The sequence below is a fragment of the Vicia villosa genome, linkage group LG1, assembly GCF_029867415.1.
Source record: "Vicia villosa cultivar HV-30 ecotype Madison, WI linkage group LG1, Vvil1.0, whole genome shotgun sequence".
NCBI lineage: Eukaryota > Viridiplantae > Streptophyta > Magnoliopsida > Fabales > Fabaceae > Vicia > Vicia villosa.
Window position 1 is genome coordinate 100,145,473 of NC_081180.1, and position 17,111 is coordinate 100,162,583.

The 17,111-nt window shown below is 36.4% G+C and overlaps 2 protein-coding genes across 3 annotated transcripts; one reads left to right on the forward strand and one right to left on the reverse strand.

The window, feature by feature from the left end:
• Nucleotides 1-560: 560 nt before the first annotated feature.
• On the reverse strand, nucleotides 561-13,852 carry LOC131643704 (embryogenesis-associated protein EMB8-like). 2 transcript variants are annotated; one of them, XM_058914002.1, is made up of 13 exons: nucleotides 13,288-13,851; nucleotides 13,129-13,190; nucleotides 12,615-12,697; nucleotides 12,445-12,534; nucleotides 12,183-12,305; nucleotides 11,886-11,963; nucleotides 2,663-2,748; nucleotides 2,485-2,533; nucleotides 1,902-1,958; nucleotides 1,673-1,803; nucleotides 1,497-1,580; nucleotides 1,213-1,282; nucleotides 561-1,042 (listed from the first exon to the last, which is right to left on the reverse strand). In XM_058914002.1, the coding sequence occupies exons 1-13, from the start codon at nucleotides 13,626-13,628 to the stop codon at nucleotides 914-916; spliced, it is 1,383 nt and encodes a 460-aa protein (XP_058769985.1). In that variant the 5' UTR covers nucleotides 13,629-13,851; the 3' UTR covers nucleotides 561-913. The 2 variants fall into 2 exon arrangements, with proteins under 2 accessions (XP_058769985.1, XP_058769986.1); XM_058914003.1 differs by lacking the exons at nucleotides 2,485-2,533; nucleotides 2,663-2,748 and having other exon boundaries at nucleotides 13,288-13,852.
• A 2,542-nt stretch (nucleotides 13,853-16,394) lies between these two features.
• Nucleotides 16,395-17,111, forward strand: LOC131650180 (ATP-dependent RNA helicase DBP2-like). The gene is made up of 3 exons (XM_058919905.1): nucleotides 16,395-16,704; nucleotides 16,819-16,910; nucleotides 17,016-17,111. The coding sequence occupies exons 1-3, from the start codon at nucleotides 16,395-16,397 to the stop codon at nucleotides 17,109-17,111; spliced, it is 498 nt and encodes a 165-aa protein (XP_058775888.1).

Sequence of the window (17,111 nt, forward strand, 5' to 3'; positions counted from 1 at the left end):
AATAGCAGGAAAGAGAATCGAATGAGTAAATTTTTGTGATATGGGAATGATAGTGGTGGTTGGGATTGGGAGTGTGAGAGGGAGAGAGAAGAAAAAAGAATGAATTATCCGGTGTGAGTGGTACATTATAACATATTGTAGAATAACTTAATTTCATGGTTGTTTTTTATGGTTCACCATGAACCATTTGGGTGATGGTTCATCCTAGATGCAATTATTATAGTGTTTACTACTTTTTTTTCTCTCCTCCTAAAGAAGGATCCTATTAGAAACGGTAACATTCACAACATTGAAAAAAAAATGAATTGGAAACTGCACTACTTTATAATAGCGACCGCGATTGAAAACTACACTACTTTTAGTGTGCTTAATAATAGTAGTAGTAATTAGCAAGGCTCTAGATTCGTTAAAAGTAATTAGCATGGCTCTAGATTCCTTGAAAGTAAATGGTGACTACAATGTGTAATGAAAACTAATTTGTAACCTAAAGTGTGAGGGTTATATTTACGTGATTTGATTCTTTAAGTTAACCGTAAAAAACAGTCTTAACAATGTGAAAGTGTTGGATAAGGAGTATTGGTGCTATTGATTAAATTCTGCTCATATTTATGTATGTTATTGAACTGTAAATGTAATAAGCACAGTGCCAATAACATATTTTTATTAGAAATGAATTTTACTAAAGAGGAAAGAGGACAAGTACTGTCTCAATGCCAATGTATGGTAAATGGGAACAGCAATATAATCAGTGTTCAGATGGACCATCAATTTGGTCGAAATAACTAGCCTACGCATCAAAATTCAAGAGGCATTGTGCTGTAATGCTTATTTGTGCAATGCCACTGTCCCTAACTCACCAAATTTGTTAAAGTATTCTTCTGGACCGTGTCGTGATGCTGATGCATTTCCTGTTTTACTTGTTTTTCTTCTGGTTTTCTGTTGTTGGTTCACTGTCCAATGCAGCCACCATTCCATCTTGGGTAACATTGATATAAGGGCTCTGATCAATCGACGAGTCTAATGGTGCCTTTGGTTTAGAGACCTGCATTGCCAATAATAGAGAAAACAGCAGTTCAGTTCAGCCACTAGAAATGCTCCACTTAGTGCACCAAGATGATATAACTTGCATAGCATTCAAAGATAGTATAGAACAAAAGAAAGAATAAACCTTTGTCAATAAGCTTATTAAGTACAAAGTAACATATTTTCTACCTGCTTCTGTTCATGCATATAAGGGCTAGAGTGTAGTACATCAAGAAATTCATTAGCAGCTCTTACCCACCTGCAACACGAAAAATTACTTTTCATTTGTTTTATTATAGTGGTTGCTTATTTGGAACTTAGATGATAGTATAGCCAATCAAGGAATAATATCGATGATATTAAAATCATTTGTTTAAATCATTTTAAAATATAATAATTGAAAGACAAGGGCATAAGGTTGGTAGATGTAAACAAAATAGTGAAGAGTCAGATGCACAAAATGAATCAAGTACCACAGGCTAGACGCAGTTATTCCTTCAAAGAAAGCCAAATGTCCTCCATGCTTTACAGTGGCCAACACAATATTTTTATTTAACCTATCGAAGGATTAACACATTAAACTGGGTGTTGAAGTAATGCAACAGAATTAGAAAGTAAACTGATAAGAATAAATAACAGAGCAGCATACCTGCATTCGTCCCATGGAATGGCTTCCTTGGTACAGACAGGATCATCAAGAGCACTAATACAGAGAAGCGGAATTGCTACAGATTTCACATAAGGAGTACTGCTGCAGCGTCTATAGTACGTATCAACAGTCTAAAGAAACAAAAGGATTTTAGATAGCAGACATAAGGAGCCAGAAAAAAGATGACAGTAGAAAATAGAAGATTACAAATCATAGGTGGTACATTTACCTCATACTTTGCAAACAAACGAGTGGCATGGTCATCAAAATCTCGAATAGAAATTGCCTGCAAAACATAAGAATACATATGAGTACTAATCAAGTTTTAAAAACTTAACCAAATCAATAACATCGAACAACATTTGAGAATGTGGTACATATTAGAATAAGTTTTGCGCCTTAAGAAAAAAACTATATCCAACAAGTAAATGAGAGTAGCTACTATTTGGCTTCAAAAATCAGCACGCATCTTTCAATCACTCAATGTCCTGGACTAGTCACATTTAAAATGTCTGCTATAAAATAACAGAATAAAGAGGATTAATGAATAAAAATGAATGGTCAATAGCTTGAAACCCTTATGACATCTTCCACGTTGAATAATACTCGCTAGTAACTTGCTCTAAAACCACACACACACAAACTTACTGTAGTTTTTGGAAAAAAATGTCAATAGAAATGTGTATCAGTAAACATAATGAACATGTGATAAAGAAGTCGACGTCAAAGAATTGTAGGATAAGCATACAAATTTATCATATATTTATATTACATAGTAGTAAAAATTATGAACTTATTGAGAGTAAGACCACCTTCATTATCCCTTCCCAATTACCAAGCCGAGAAAATATAGGCTGGTGTCTGCAATGAATATTTGTCAAATCAAGTCAAATGTGAACTATAGAGGCATGTCTAAAAACTTTCATGTTCGTCTCCAGATGATCATAGATGAAAACTAAAAGCTTATAAACCAGAAAGATAGAGGCATACGATTTTGCAAAATCTTGAAGGCCACCTGTTAGTGCTTTGTCATAAAACTTTTGCACAGGAGCACGAGTTATAAATCTATCAGTTATCTGCAGACATTATAGGTACATTACTTCCAGTTAAGGAGCTATAACAGGCAAAACGAAAAATAGAAACTTTTGTTAGAACAAGATTTGTTCTGATCAATTATCTTAGTTTTGATGATAACAATAATATGAATTTTGCTTAAGATAATATGGTACTCTAATCCAATGCAATTTCCCTTTCAGGAAATATATAAAGAGTACGCATAATTCAGCGCTCAGAAGCTTTGTCTCAAATGGTTCAGCATGCAACATCAGAACATGGTCTGGCAAGACATCAGAAGATGGTCGAAGCAGAATCAGAACATGGGTCTATGGAAGCATCAGAAGAACAAGAGAACAGAAGCACTGAAGTTCTGATGGTATCACGCTCAGAAGCACTTCAAGGTCAGAAGATCAGAAGATGCTATGCACCAAGCTGTTTGACTCTGATGATATTCAAACGTTGTATTCACAAGCATCAGATCAGAAGAAAGTACAAGTGGCAGGCTACGCTGACTGACAAAAGGAACTTTAAAAGCTATTAAAGGCTACGTCAATAGACACAGCGTGAACAAGGCTCGAGGTAGTTGACAAAAGCGTATAACATTAAATGCGATGTTGTACGGAACACGCAAAGCATTAAATGCATTCAACGGTCATCTTCTCCAACGCCTATAAATATGAAGTTCTGATGAGAAGCAAGGTTAACGATTCTGCACCAAAACAACTCATATCAAACTTGCTGAAACGCTGTTCAATTCAAAACTCAGAATCTTCATCTTCATCAAAGCTCACTACATTGCTTTTGTAATATTTTAGTGAGATTAAGCTTAAACGATTAAGAGAAATATCACAGTTTGTGATTATAGCTTTCAAGAAGCATTTGTAATACTCTTAGAATTGATTACATTAAGTTGTAAGGAACTAGAGTGATCGTGTGGATCAGAATACTCTAGGAAGTCTTAGAGGTTATCTAAGCAGGTTGTAACTAGAGTGATCGTGTGGATCAGTAGACTCTAGAAAAGTCTTAGAGGGTATCTAAGCAGTTGTTCCTAGAGTGATCAGTGTGTGATCAGAAGACTCTGGAAGACTTAGTTGCTGACTAAGTGGAAAACCATTGTAATCCGTGCGATTAGTGGATTAAATCCTCAGTTGAGGTAAATCATCTCTGCGGGGGTGGACTGGAGTAGTTTAGTTAACAACGAACCAGGATAAAAATAACTGTGCAATTTATTTTTATCTGTCAAGTTTTTAAAGCTACACTTATTCAAACCCCCCCTTTCTAAGTGTTTTTCTATCCTTCAATTGGCATCAGAGCGCCGGTTCTAAGGTGCAAGCACTTAACCGTGTTTAGAAAAGATTCAGGAAGAGAAAAACGCTTCGGTAAAAGATGGTTGATGAAAGTGAAAAGTCTACACCTGCATCTACATCTGGCTCTGCTGAGCAATACAACGGTAACAATGGTTATACTAGACCGCCGGTATTTGATGGTGAAAACTTTGAATATTGGAAAGATAAACTGGAAAGTTACTTTCTTGGTCTAGATGGTGATCTATGGGATCTTCTGATGGATGGTTACAAACATCCAGTAAATGCCAGAGGCGTAAAGCTGACAAGGCAAGAAATGAATGATGATTAGAAAAAGCTTTTCAGGAATCATCATAAATGCAGAACTGTTTTGCTGAATGCTATCTCTCATGCTGAGTATGAGAAGATATCTAACAGGGAAACGGCCTATGACATATATGAGTCCTTGAAAATGACTCATGAAGGAAATGCTCAAGTCAAGGAGACTAAAGCTCTAGCTTTAATCCAGAAGTATGAAGCCTTCAAGATGGAGGATGATGAAGACATTGAAAAGATGTTTTCAAGATTTCAAACTCTTACTGCTGGATTGAGAGTTCTTGACAAGGGATACACCAAGGCTGATCACGTAAAGAAGATCATCAGAAGCTTACCCAGAAGATGGGGTCCTATGGTGACTGCATTCAAGATTGCAAAGAATCTGAATGAAGTTTCTCTGGAAGAACTCATCAGTGCCTTGAGAAGTCATGAAATAGAGCTGGACGCAAATGAGCCTCAAAAGAAAGGTAAGTCTATTGCATTAAAATCCAATATCAAGAAATGCACTAACGCTTTTCAGGCTAGAGAAGAAGATCCTGAAGAATCAGAATCTGAAGAAGAAGATGAACTGTCTTTGATCTCCAGAAGGCTAAATCAACTCTGGAAGACCAAGCAAAGGAAGTTCAGAGGCTTCAGAAGTTCAAAGAAATTTGAACGTGGAGAATCTTCTGATGACAGAAGATTTGACAAGAAGAAGGTCATGTGCTATGAATGCAATGAGCCTGGACACTTCAAGAATGAATGTCCAAATCTTCAGAAGGAAAATCCCAAGAAGAAGTTTCATAAGAAGAAAGGTCTTATGGCAACCTGGGATGAGTCAGAAGATGATTCAGACTCTGAAGATGAGCAGGCCAACTGTGCGCTGATGGCGACAGAAGATGACGGATCAGAATCTACATCAGAATCAGATTCTGAAGAGGAATTTTCTGAACTTACTAGAGATGAGTTAGTTTCCGGTCTAACTGAACTTCTGGAACTCAAGTCTCAAATCAGTCTCAAATACAAAAAGCTGAAAAAGCTATTTGAATTTGAAACAAAGAAGCTTGAGTTGGAGAATTCTGAATTAAAAGAAAAACTTTTAAAATTATCCAATAATGTTGGATCTCCTTCTGATTCAGAACAATCCACTCCTAGTCTAAACCATATTCTGAAAGAATATGATTTAAGTTTCAGGAAGTTCTTATCTAGAAGTATTGGCAGAAGTCAGCTAGCTTCTATGATATATGCTGTGTCTGGAAACAAAAGAGTCGGCATTGGTTTTGAGGGTGAAACCCCATACAAACTTGAACCTGTTGATGAAATGAAACTCACATACAAGCCATTGTATGATCAGTTCAAGTATGGCCACTCCCATGATATTAGGCACACTTCACATGCTCAAAGTTTTCACATAACACACACCAAAAGGCATGTGACACAACCTAGGAAATATCATGAAACTCACATTAAGAATTATCATGCTGTTCCTCCTTCTGCTTACAATGTTAAACCTAAGTTCAATCAGAACTTGAGGAGAACTAACAAGAAAGGACCCAAGAAAATGTGGGTACCTAAGGATAAGATTATTCCTATTGCAGATATCCTTGACTGCAAAAAGGACAAAGCACAACATGTCATGGTACCTGGACTCTGGATGCTCACGACACATGACAGGAAGAAGGTCTATGTTCCAAGACCTGGTGCTTAAGTCTGGAGGAGAAGTCAAGTTTGGAGGAGATCAGAAGGGCAAGATAATTGGCTCTGGAACTATAAAGTCTGGTAACTCTCCTTCCATTTCTAATGTACTTCTTGTAGAAGGATTAACACATAACCTCTTATCTATCAGTCAATTGAGTGACAATGGTTATGATATAATCTTTAATCAAGAGTCTTGCAAGGCTGTAAATCAGAAGGATGGCTCAATCCTATTTACAGGCAAGAGGAAGAACAACATTTATAAGACAGATCTGCAAGATCTTATGAGTCAGAAGGTGACTTGTCTTATGTCTGTTTCTGAAGAGCAGTGGGTCTCGCACAGAAGATTAGGTCATGCTAGTTTGAGAAAGATTTCTCAGATTAACAAACTGAATCTGGTCAGAGGACTCCCTAATCTGAAATTCAAATCAGATGCTCTTTGTGAAGCATGTCAGAAGGGCAAGTTCTCCAAACCTGCATTCAAGTCCAAGAATGTTGTTTCTACCTCAAGGCCATTAGAACTCTTGCACATTGATCTGTTTGGCCCAGTCAAAACAGCATCTGTCAGAGGGAAGAAATATGGATTAGTCATCGTAGATGATTATAGCCGCTGGACATGGGTAAAATTCTTGAAACACAAGGATGAGACTCATTCAGTGTTCTTTGATTTCTGCATTCAGATTCAATCTGAAAAAGAGTGTAAAATCATAAAGGTCAGAAGTGATCATGGTGGTGAATTTGAGAACAGATCCTTTGAAGAATTCTTCAAAGAAAATGGTATTGCCCATGATTTCTCTTGTCCTAGAAATCCACAGCAAAATGGGGTTGTAGAACGAAAGAATAGGACTCTGCAAGAAATGGCCAGAACCATGATCAATGAAACCAATATGGCTAAGCATTTCTGGGCAGAAGCAATAAACACTGCATGCTATATTCAGAATAGAATCTCTATCAGACCTATTCTAAATAAGACTCCTTATGAATTGTGGAAGAATAGAAAGCCCAACATTTCATATTTCCATCCTTTTGGATGTGTATGCTTTATTCTGAACACTAAAGATCATCTTGGTAAGTTTGATTCCAAAGCACAAAAATGTTTCCTTCTTGGATATTCTGAACGCTCAAAAGGCTACAGAGTATACAATACTGAAACATTGATTGTAGAAGAATCAATCAATATCAGGTTTGATGATAAGCTTGGTTCTGAAAAACCAAAGCAGTTTGATAATTTTGCAGATTGTGATATTGATATATCAGAAGTTGTTGAGCCAAGAAGCAACGCATCAGAAGCAGAGCTTCTCAGAAGAAAAGAATCGGAAGATCAAGTATCAGCTTCTCTGGAAGATCTAAGCATTTCTGAAGAACCATCTGTCAGAAGATCATCCAGACTCATCTCTGGTCATTCAGAAGATGTCATTCTTGGAAAGAAGGATGATCCAATCAGAACAAGAGCATTCCTTAAGAACAATGCAGACTGTCAATTAGGTCTTGTATCTTTGATCGAGCCAACTTCTGTTGATCATGCTCTAGAAGATCCAGACTGGATAATTGCTATGCAAGAAGAACTGAATCAGTTTTACAAGGAATGATGTTTGGGATCTTGTTCCTAGACCAGATGGATTCAATATAATCGGCACAAAATGGGTCTTCAGAAACAAGCTCAGTGAGAAAGGCGAAGTGGTAAGGAACAAAGCCAGACTGGTGGCTCAGGGTTATAGTCAGGAAGAAGGGATTGACTATACAGAAACCTTTGCACCAGTGGCCAGGAGTTTGCTGAGTCTATGCAGGCTGAGTTTGAAATGAGCATGATGGGAGAACTCAAGTATTTCCTTGGAATACAAATAAATCAAACATCAGAAGGAACGTATGTTCACCAAACCAAGTATGTGAAGGAACTTCTGAAGAAGTTTAATCTTCTAGACTGCAAAGAAGCCAAAACTCCCATGCATCCAACATGCATCCTAGGTAAGGATGAGGTAAGTAAGAAGGTAGATCAGAAGTTATACAGAGGTATGATTGGATCTCTTCTATATCTGACTGCTTCTAGACCTGACATTCTGTTCAGTGTTTGTTTGTGTGCTAGATTCCAATCAGATCCTAGAGAATCTCATTTAACTGCTGTTAAGAGAATTCTAAGGTATCTGAAAGGTACTACTAATGTTGGTTTAGTTTACAGAAAATCTAAAGAATACAACTTAGTAGGATTCTGCGATGCTGACTATGCTGGAGACAGAATTGAAAGAAAAAGTACTTCAGGAAGTTGCCAATTTCTTGGAAGTCATTTGATCTCTTGGTATAGCAAGAAGCAAGCAACTATTGCTCTATCAACAACAGAAGCAGAATATGTCGCTGCTGCTGGTTGTAGTACACAGATGCTCTGGATGAAGAGTCAGTTAGAAGATTATCAGATATTTGAGAGTAACATTCCTATATTCTGTGATAATACTTCTGCTATATGTTTATCTAAGAATCCTATTCTTCATTCAAAAGCTAAACATATTGAGATTAAACATCATTTCATAAGGGACTATGTTCAGAAGGGTGTTATATCTTTAAACTTTGTTGATACAGACCATCAATGGGCTGATATCTTTACAAAACCCCTGGCTGAAGATAGGTTTAAGTTCATTCTGAAGAACATCAGTATGGATTTATGCCCAGAATGAGAAGATGAGAAGTTCTTATGTATGAGTATCTTCTGAAATGAAAATGGATTATTTTTTATATATCAGAAGTTCTGATTGAAATCTTTTAGAAATTATGATTCGGTTATTACTAACGTTTCATTGTCTAAGTTGATTCAGAACCTCTTTTAAAGCAAAACAGCTGTTACGTTTTATCTCGGGATGGTAAAGCTGTCGTTACTATTCATGGATAAACGTGCGTGCAGTTGAAGGGACGCCGACCATAGGTAACTGTGCTAGTCACCTCATTCGTCTTTATTACCTCTCCTCACGTCACGTAACATTAAATGCTATTCATCATTCGTTTCATTTTATTTTCTTTTAAATACTCTTCAAACTCTTCTCTTTCCCTCTCATCTTTCTCTACCTCTTTGCATTCCTCATCAAGTTTTTCTCTCTCTCTCTTCCGTTTTCTCTCTCTCTCTGAATCTTTTGAAATATTCTTTTTGATGTTATGACAAAAAGGGGGAGAAAGATATATGATAAATGATTTGATTAATCTATCAGTTGCTGGATAAAGCTCCCACACATTCTCTAACAAGAACTGCAAGTTCTATATGGTTTAAGTGTTTTGCAGGTATAAAGAAGTGAAGAGAATCTTCAAAGCAAACACAAGAAGCAAAACCATGGAAACTGAAGCAAGCCGAGTGCTGTCAAGCTTCAGAGATCAGAAGCAAGAAAGAAGAATGAATCAGAAGCACTGATAATAGAATTTGATCTATATTTGTCTATTTACTTTGACAAAATTCTATTTGCTCTGATACATTATTTTAGCCTATATGGCTCTGATACATATAATGCGTTCGAATATACATTTTATGTTCTGACTCGTTCATGCTGACTTTTGTCGTTTAGTTTTTGTTCTGTAACATTTCAGGATGTAGAGATGCTCTGATGATGCTCTGGTACATTCAAACAATGTTCTGATACAAATCTAGCATGAAGTGATGTTGGTAGAAATTCAAGCTCTGAAGCTATCCGAGGGAAGCAGAAATTCAAAGCTGTGAATGTTCTAAAGATCCAGAAAACTCAAGTTCTGAAGCTGTCCTAAATGGAAGTAGAAATCAGAAGCTGTGAATGTTCAGAAGATCAAAGAAATTCAAGTTCTGAAGCTGTCCTGAATGGAAGCAGAAATCAGAAGCTGTGAATGTTCAGAAGATCAAAGAAATTCAAGTTCTGAAGCTGTCCTAGATGGAAGCAGGAATCAGAAGCTGTGAGTGTTCTAGGGATCTAAGGAAATTCTAGTTCTGAAGCTGTCCTATGGAAGCAGAAGTCAGAAGCTATGAATTCTCTAAAGACAGAAGCTTATATGATCGTCTCTACCGAAATAATCAGGGAAGTCTTTTATTAAAGTTCTTCGAGTATTTATTTCAGGGGGAGATTATTTATCTCAAGGGGAGATTGTTAATCTCAGGGGGAGACATATTCATATGCTTATGCTATAGCTGTGTAATTTGTCTTTTGCCGTCTGTTCTTTCTGATCGCAAATTCATATCACTTATATATGTTTTTGTCATCATCAAAAAGGGGGAGATTGTTAGAACAAGATTTGTTCTGATCAATTATCTTAGTTTTGATGATAACAATAATATGAATTTTGCTTAAGATAATATGGTACTCTAATCCAATGCAATTTCCCTTTCAGGAAATATATAAAGAGTACGCATAATTCAGCGCTCAGAAGCTTTGTCTCAAATGGTTCAGCATGCAACATCAGAACATGGTCTGGCAAGACATCAGAAGATGGTCGAAGCAGAATCAGAACATGGGTCTATGGAAGCATCAGAAGAACAAGAGAACAGAAGCACTGAAGTTCTGATGGTATCACGCTCAGAAGCACTTCAAGGTCAGAAGATCAGAAGATGCTATGCACCAAGCTGTTTGACTCTGATGATATTCAAACGTTGTATTCACAAGCATCAGATCAGAAGAAAGTACAAGTGGCAGGCTACGCTGACTGACAAAAGGAACGTTAAAAGCTATTAAAGGCTACGTCAGTAGACACAGCGTGAACAAGGCTCGAGGTAGTTGACAAAAGCGTATAACATTAAATGCGATGCTGTACGGAACACGCAAAGCATTAAATGCATTCAACGGTCATCTTCTCCAACGCCTATAAATATAAAGTTCTGATGAGAAGCAAGGTTAACGATTCTGCACCAAAACAACTCATATCAAACTTGCTGAAACGCTGTTCAATTCAAAACTCAGAATCTTCATCTTCATCAAAGCTCACTACATTGCTTTTGTAATATTTTAGTGAGATTAAGCTTAAACGATTAAGAGAAATATCACAGTTTGTGATTATAGCTTTCAAGAAGCATTTGTAATACTCTTAGAATTGATTACATTAAGTTGTAAGGAACTAGAGTGATCGTGTGGATCAGAATACTCTAGGAAGTCTTAGAGGTTATCTAAGCAGGTTGTAACTAGAGTGATCGTGTGGATCAGTAGACTCTAGAAAAGTCTTAGAGGGTATCTAAGCAGTTGTTCCTGGAGTGATCAGTGTGTGATCAGAAGACTCTGGAAGACTTAGTTGCTGACTAAGTGGAAAACCATTGTAATCCGTGCGATTAGTGGATTAAATCCTCAGTTGAGGTAAATCATCTCTGCGGGGGTGGACTGGAGTAGTTTAGATAACAACGAACCAGGATAAAAATAACTGTGCAATTTATTTTTATCTGTCAAGTTTTTAAAGCTACACTTATTCAAACCCCCTCTTTCTAAGTGTTTTTCTATCCTTCAACTTTCAGCGATGACAAACTGATAGTGAAATTCGACATAGCCCCGTTCATTATATCAAATAGATTGTGTTAAACAATTTTGAACCAGAAGCACATATAGCTTGAATGCTAAAAGCCGGAAAGTATATCACAAGAATGTTTTAGATAGTTTCCATTATGTTCATACGATTCCAAACCTAAATATTGCAATGTGCATACTCCATTCCTAAAGCTTCAATCTTGTTAAAACTTTAACATTCCATTTAGATTGCATGATATTTCAGTTGATTCTTTAGTTTTTTTTTCAATTGGATTCACAAACAATTAGATTGGTTCAAAATTCAGAAGATAGATCCATTAGATAGTGGTTACTTTTCACAACATATTAGGTACATTAATAAAAGTCATTTCAGCAAAAGTCAAACTTTGAAATCAAAATACTTCAGTAATTACTAACCAAAAGGTCCCAAGGAGAGCAAATTGCTACAGCTCCAGCTACCGGAGTATTCTCACCTTCCTCACCAAGATATTTTACCTGCAAACAATCCTTACAATCATACAGTGTTGTGCCAAGCTATTTGGATATTTGAGCACATGTTAATTTGGGAAGGGAGCGTGCGTTTGAAGAAATAGAGATCAATGTGGGAAGGCAGCAATTTAAGATGTATGTGATTATACGGAAACTTCAACATTTAGATTAGTTGAGCCATGATTAATCAATAAGAAGATTATAAGACTTGAGCCGCGAATTTACCAGAATATTAGCTCCAACACTATTTCCAACCATAAACAAAGGTGCCTTGGGATTCTCTTTGTGGAGATAATTAACAACTGTGCGAGTATCCTCAGTCCATCCAGAATTGTAGAAAACATCAGACTGAAATAATTTTAATAAGCATTTACATTACCAGAAGAAGAAAACAACAAAACTGATAGTACGCCATAATATTATTGAGATGCACATCAGTCCTACAACTTCAACAAAAAGAAACGCAATTAATCTACATATTCCTAACCGTGATTGGAACACCTCCAAGTCCTCGGTGATTACTAACAACAACTTTCCATCCGCGTTTTGCCGTATGATATGCAAGGTGCTTTAGATACTGCAAAGAAAGGAAAAATAACAAACTATAAGATGGCACTACAATACACAAATAAACAATAGTAGCTTGAAATAACTTACAGGAGCTGAAGAATCACTTGTTAAACCAGGAATCAAAATAGCAATGGGAGTAGATTCATCTTTATTTACAACACTGCTAGAATCTGTAAAATGACCAAACACAAAATTCTGAAAGATCAACAAGTCTTTCTAATTTGATAAACAATAGTCCAATAGTACCAAAATTACTATGCATTTTCCAATAATACTTCCGTCCCTACATAGATTATCTGATGTTGATTCTTTGTTCTAAGAATTTTTTTTACTAATTATCTCTATTGAAGAGTAAACTTCCAGTTTTTAAAAAGCGAAAAAGGCCGTGACAAAATGGTATTAGAAGATGCGGGTATCGAAAAGTGTGGATAGCAATACAGTTATTCAAACAAATTGTGCGGCTAATCCACACTGCAACGATCGCAATCAATGTCGCTGTAAGCCTTTACGCGACTGCGACTGAAATTTAAAACCTTTCTATCAATAAATTATCTGAAGGACAGAAAAGCAATTATGAGAATATTCTATACTATATGCATACCGTCAGAGTTAATTACCCAGTCCAAAGCAAGGGTTCCACCATCAGAAGTAGTAAATAATTGTCTGAAATTGAAACCAATGAACTAATCAATTTAATTTATACAAAAAAGAATAAGATAAAAAGAAGAAAAAAAAGAGAAGGTGAAATGACTGTTCTGACCTTTTGTAACTGAAAACCGGAGGTCTACCAAAGAAGTTGAGAAAAACCGTTTGAAGATGAGGACTGGAAAGCCAGGGCGTGACAGAATATCTTCCGTGAAGAATCCGGCACTTTGAAACAACGGCGCTGTAGATTTCTGAGGAGGAGTTGTAGGTAAAGTCAACAGGGGAGCCTGAGAATCCGGTGAAGAGATCTTCGAAGAAATGGATTTCGAGGAAATTGTAGAGAAAGCATATGAGAAGAGTGGTGAAGATGAGGAGGTAATGCCAGATTGGAAGAAGAGAGAGTCCTTTGAGAATGAACAGGTAACCGTTTGAAGATGATGATGGATCAGACTCCATGGAAATTGGAATTTGAGTTTGTTACAGTATGTTGAAATGTTTTTGATAGGTGAGATTGAAATTGGAATTTGAGTCAATTATGCACAACGGAATAGAGATTTTTTAATTATTATTATGATTATATGTTAAAATAAGATGAATTATTGACTCAAGTTTGTCGTCTATTGACTGTATCGACTATCATGTCAGTTTCAAGACTGGCGGTGGACCGGTAATGCAGTTCCATACATACAATCCAGGCAGCAGCCTCATGGTTGCTTTCTTTCCTGCACACGTTAAAATAGGGTAACTAACAAGTGCACATAAGGAATCAAAATAAAAACTATATTTAAGAAATTGTGTATTTAGTTTTTTGGAAGTTTAAAAATTATTCTTTTAAACATAAATTGTTTATCTCTAATTTTTTAACATGTACTCTTAAAGTCAATTGTTAGTTTTTTTTTTAAATACAAATAATAAAATTCAACAAAATTGTACTCTTAAATATTTAGTTTTTTTAACATGTACTCTTAAATTCAACAAAATAAATAATAACTTGTCTATCTTAAAATAAATAAATAATTTAATAAAATTGTCAAATTTTCCATTGAGCTTCACGCATCATCCTCGGTTACAACATATCAATATTTTAATACCTTAAATTAATAAAAATAAGTTTGTTTGCTTATTAATTTGAAAAAGAATTAGTCTTTCACATTATTTAGAATATATATTTTGTCTAATTTGTTTCATTATATAAGAAAATCATGTGTTTTATTCTAAAACACACCAAAAATTTCTATCTTTCGTCACTTTCATAACTATTTGTCTTTTGAAATTGTCGAAACGTCGACTTCTCTCGCTCTCTTACTATTTGTTGAATTTTCTAAATATTTTCTTGAATTCTCTTTAGAGAATTATTTTAAGTTTGAATGAAAGAGTAGGATCAGGATACGAACGTAGTCGTTGGTACCGTAACTTTAGTTTAGAACGCGAGAAGATATAGACTTTCCTGTTGAGATAGATTATCATGTTCTTGCAGACGTGGACTATAGAGATTTTACCATCCCCGGATGCTATTATTTCGTTGTCAAGGGAAGTCTCTCTCTAAGTGTCGGGAGAAATTATAAAGTGTTAATTTTTGGATTCTCCATAGAGAATTATTAAAAAAAAAATTTAAGAAACTATTTTGAGTGGTCAAAATACCATTATTGAATTTTCTTTGGAGAATTATTTGAATTTTTCCTCATTTGAAAAATTATTACAATTGCTCTTTATTTCAAATACGAGTGGTATTTATACCATATTCGATTGGTCTTTATTCCATTAGAGGGTGAATTTTTAGACCAATTAATTATCGTTCAAGTGGAAGTCATACATAGAACTGAGTTGTTTTATTTGGAGGCATTATGATTAAGTGACTTTTTGCATAATTTTGGATAGTTTCGAGAAACCTCGTAAAAGGTAAATCTTGCCCCAATGTATCTTTTTGCTTTCCTGCCACTCCACACTCATTTCTTCTTTCTAGGTTTGTCTAGAAGCTCTCTTGCTCAAAGCGTTCGAGGCATTATGTTGCCTAATTGTTTGTGATTTTTCCTTCTCTTCCTTTTCCTTTATAGTTATGTCATTGTCTTTTCCTGTACATTATCATGGTTAACCCGAGAAATGCGCTTGTGAACGATGCTCTCGAGTTCACCATCAAAGATTCTTCTTCTTCTACATGAATGGAGAACCCCGAATTTGTGGAACTTCTCTATGGACGAAACCTCCCTATCCTCTCCCTTGATATACCTCAAGGTGACTCTATATCAGGGTTAGATTCTTTCAGCGATGATAATGCTTAACAGATGACTGATACTGGCGTCTACATCGCTTCTCTAGCTCACAATGAATATAATTGGGGACTTGTTTTGTCTGACATAATTATGCTAGAAACAGGTTGCTCCATTAATCTCTCCGGGTGAACACTTCTTTTCGAGGCCCTATTGATGCTGATGAACCTAGTTTACCTTTTAATGCAGACACACGATTTGCTCAATCGAAGGAATCGATGGTGGCGACCAACACGAATGATTACTCCTGGGTGAACCCTGAGTATCTATAGATGCTTTCCTATATACTTGAGAGGTTGTTGTAAGGGAAACCTCCTTCGAGGCGGGTTCATCTTTAGATTGGATTATCTCAGCGATCACTACTGACAAAAAGGTATGTAACAAGTTCGAAGGATGCCCTATTCCTTTCTACGAATGCATCTTTTGGAAGTTGTGCGCCCGACATCTATTAACTAATTTTGAGAAAAAGTATTATATCACATTCGTAATCCTCCTTCGTAACTTCATCTGGTTGCTTGGGCCTTTGTTAGGATATTTCAATACTGGTTTGAATACTTGAGAGACATGGGTTCAGATCTTAGAACCTTTTCTTCCACCCCTTTGATCTAAACCCTATTTCCAAGAAGGAAGCTGGTTACGATCTTGTTTCTCTTTGTTGAGAAAACAATAAATTTTGTTGGAATATCTTATTTCCCTATTTGTATTATTTTCGTTTATTCTCTTTTATTTCCCTTTATTCTCCATTAAGGAGAGAATTAATATCATTATTGTATTACCACTATATATACTAGCTTAGAGTTGAGGAATAAAACATAACAGCTTTTTACCATTCCTTTCAATATGGTATCAAGAGCTCTGGGTTAGGGTTTACTGTAAAGCTTCCACAACTAGTGGGGTTAGGGTTTCTGTTCGACCCGCTTTCTTACCCGACCCGATCATACCCGTTTAATCCCCTATGGCGAATCACAACACGAGTTGGCCCGCTCTAGGTTTCGCCTTCACCAGATCCAATGATGGTCGCGGTGATGGTGGTGCCGGCGGTGACGGCGGTGGCCACAGTGACGGCGGTGGCCGCGGTGACGGCGGTGGCCGCGAAAATGGCAGCAGTAGAGGAAATGGCAAAGGTGGTCGTGCATTTCAGGCTAGTAATTTTGATCAAGGGCAGCAAATCTCTTCACCTCAGCTTCCACTCACTACAGAACAACTAGACAGACTGTACAAACTCCTCGGGTCTCCAACTCCTTCTTGCTCTATAGCAACAAAAGGTAATTTTGCATTTATTAGTGTCAGTCCCAGTCATACTTGGATAGTAGATTCAGGTGCCTCTGATCACATGACAGGTGAATCTATTTTTTTCTCTTCATATAGTCCATGTGCAGGTAACCAAAAAATAAAAATTGCAGATGGCTCTTTTTCAGCCATTGCTGGTAAAGGGTCAGTTGTCTTGTCTCCAATGTTAACTCTGAAAAATGTCCTTCATGTTCCAAATTTATCATGTAATTTAATGTCCGTCAGTAAATTAGCCCAAGATATAAATTGTCAAACTAATTTTTTCCGATCTCACTATGTATTTCAGGATTTGAACTCGGGGAAGATGATTGGCAGTGCTAAGGAGAGTGGAGGACTCTACTACCTTGACATAGGATCTGCATCACAACTACCTTCAAAATAA

Coding starts and splice junctions, on each gene's coding strand:
- LOC131643704 (XM_058914002.1), bottom strand. CDS start 13,628: ATGGAGTCTGATCCATCATCATCTTCAAACGGTTACCTGTTCATTCTC. Junction 13,191..13,287: donor CCGGTTTTCAGTTACAAAAG/GTCAGAACAGTC, acceptor TTTCAATTTCAG/ACAATTATTTACTACTTCTG. Junction 1,804..1,901: donor GTTTGTTTGCAAAGTATGAG/GTAAATGTACCA, acceptor TTGTTTCTTTAG/ACTGTTGATACGTACTATAG.
- LOC131650180 (XM_058919905.1), top strand. CDS start 16,395: ATGGCGAATCACAACACGAGTTGGCCCGCTCTAGGTTTCGCCTTCACC. Junction 16,705..16,818: donor TTGCTCTATAGCAACAAAAG/GTAATTTTGCAT, acceptor GTCCATGTGCAG/GTAACCAAAAAATAAAAATT. Junction 16,911..17,015: donor CAATGTTAACTCTGAAAAAT/GTCCTTCATGTT, acceptor TATGTATTTCAG/GATTTGAACTCGGGGAAGAT.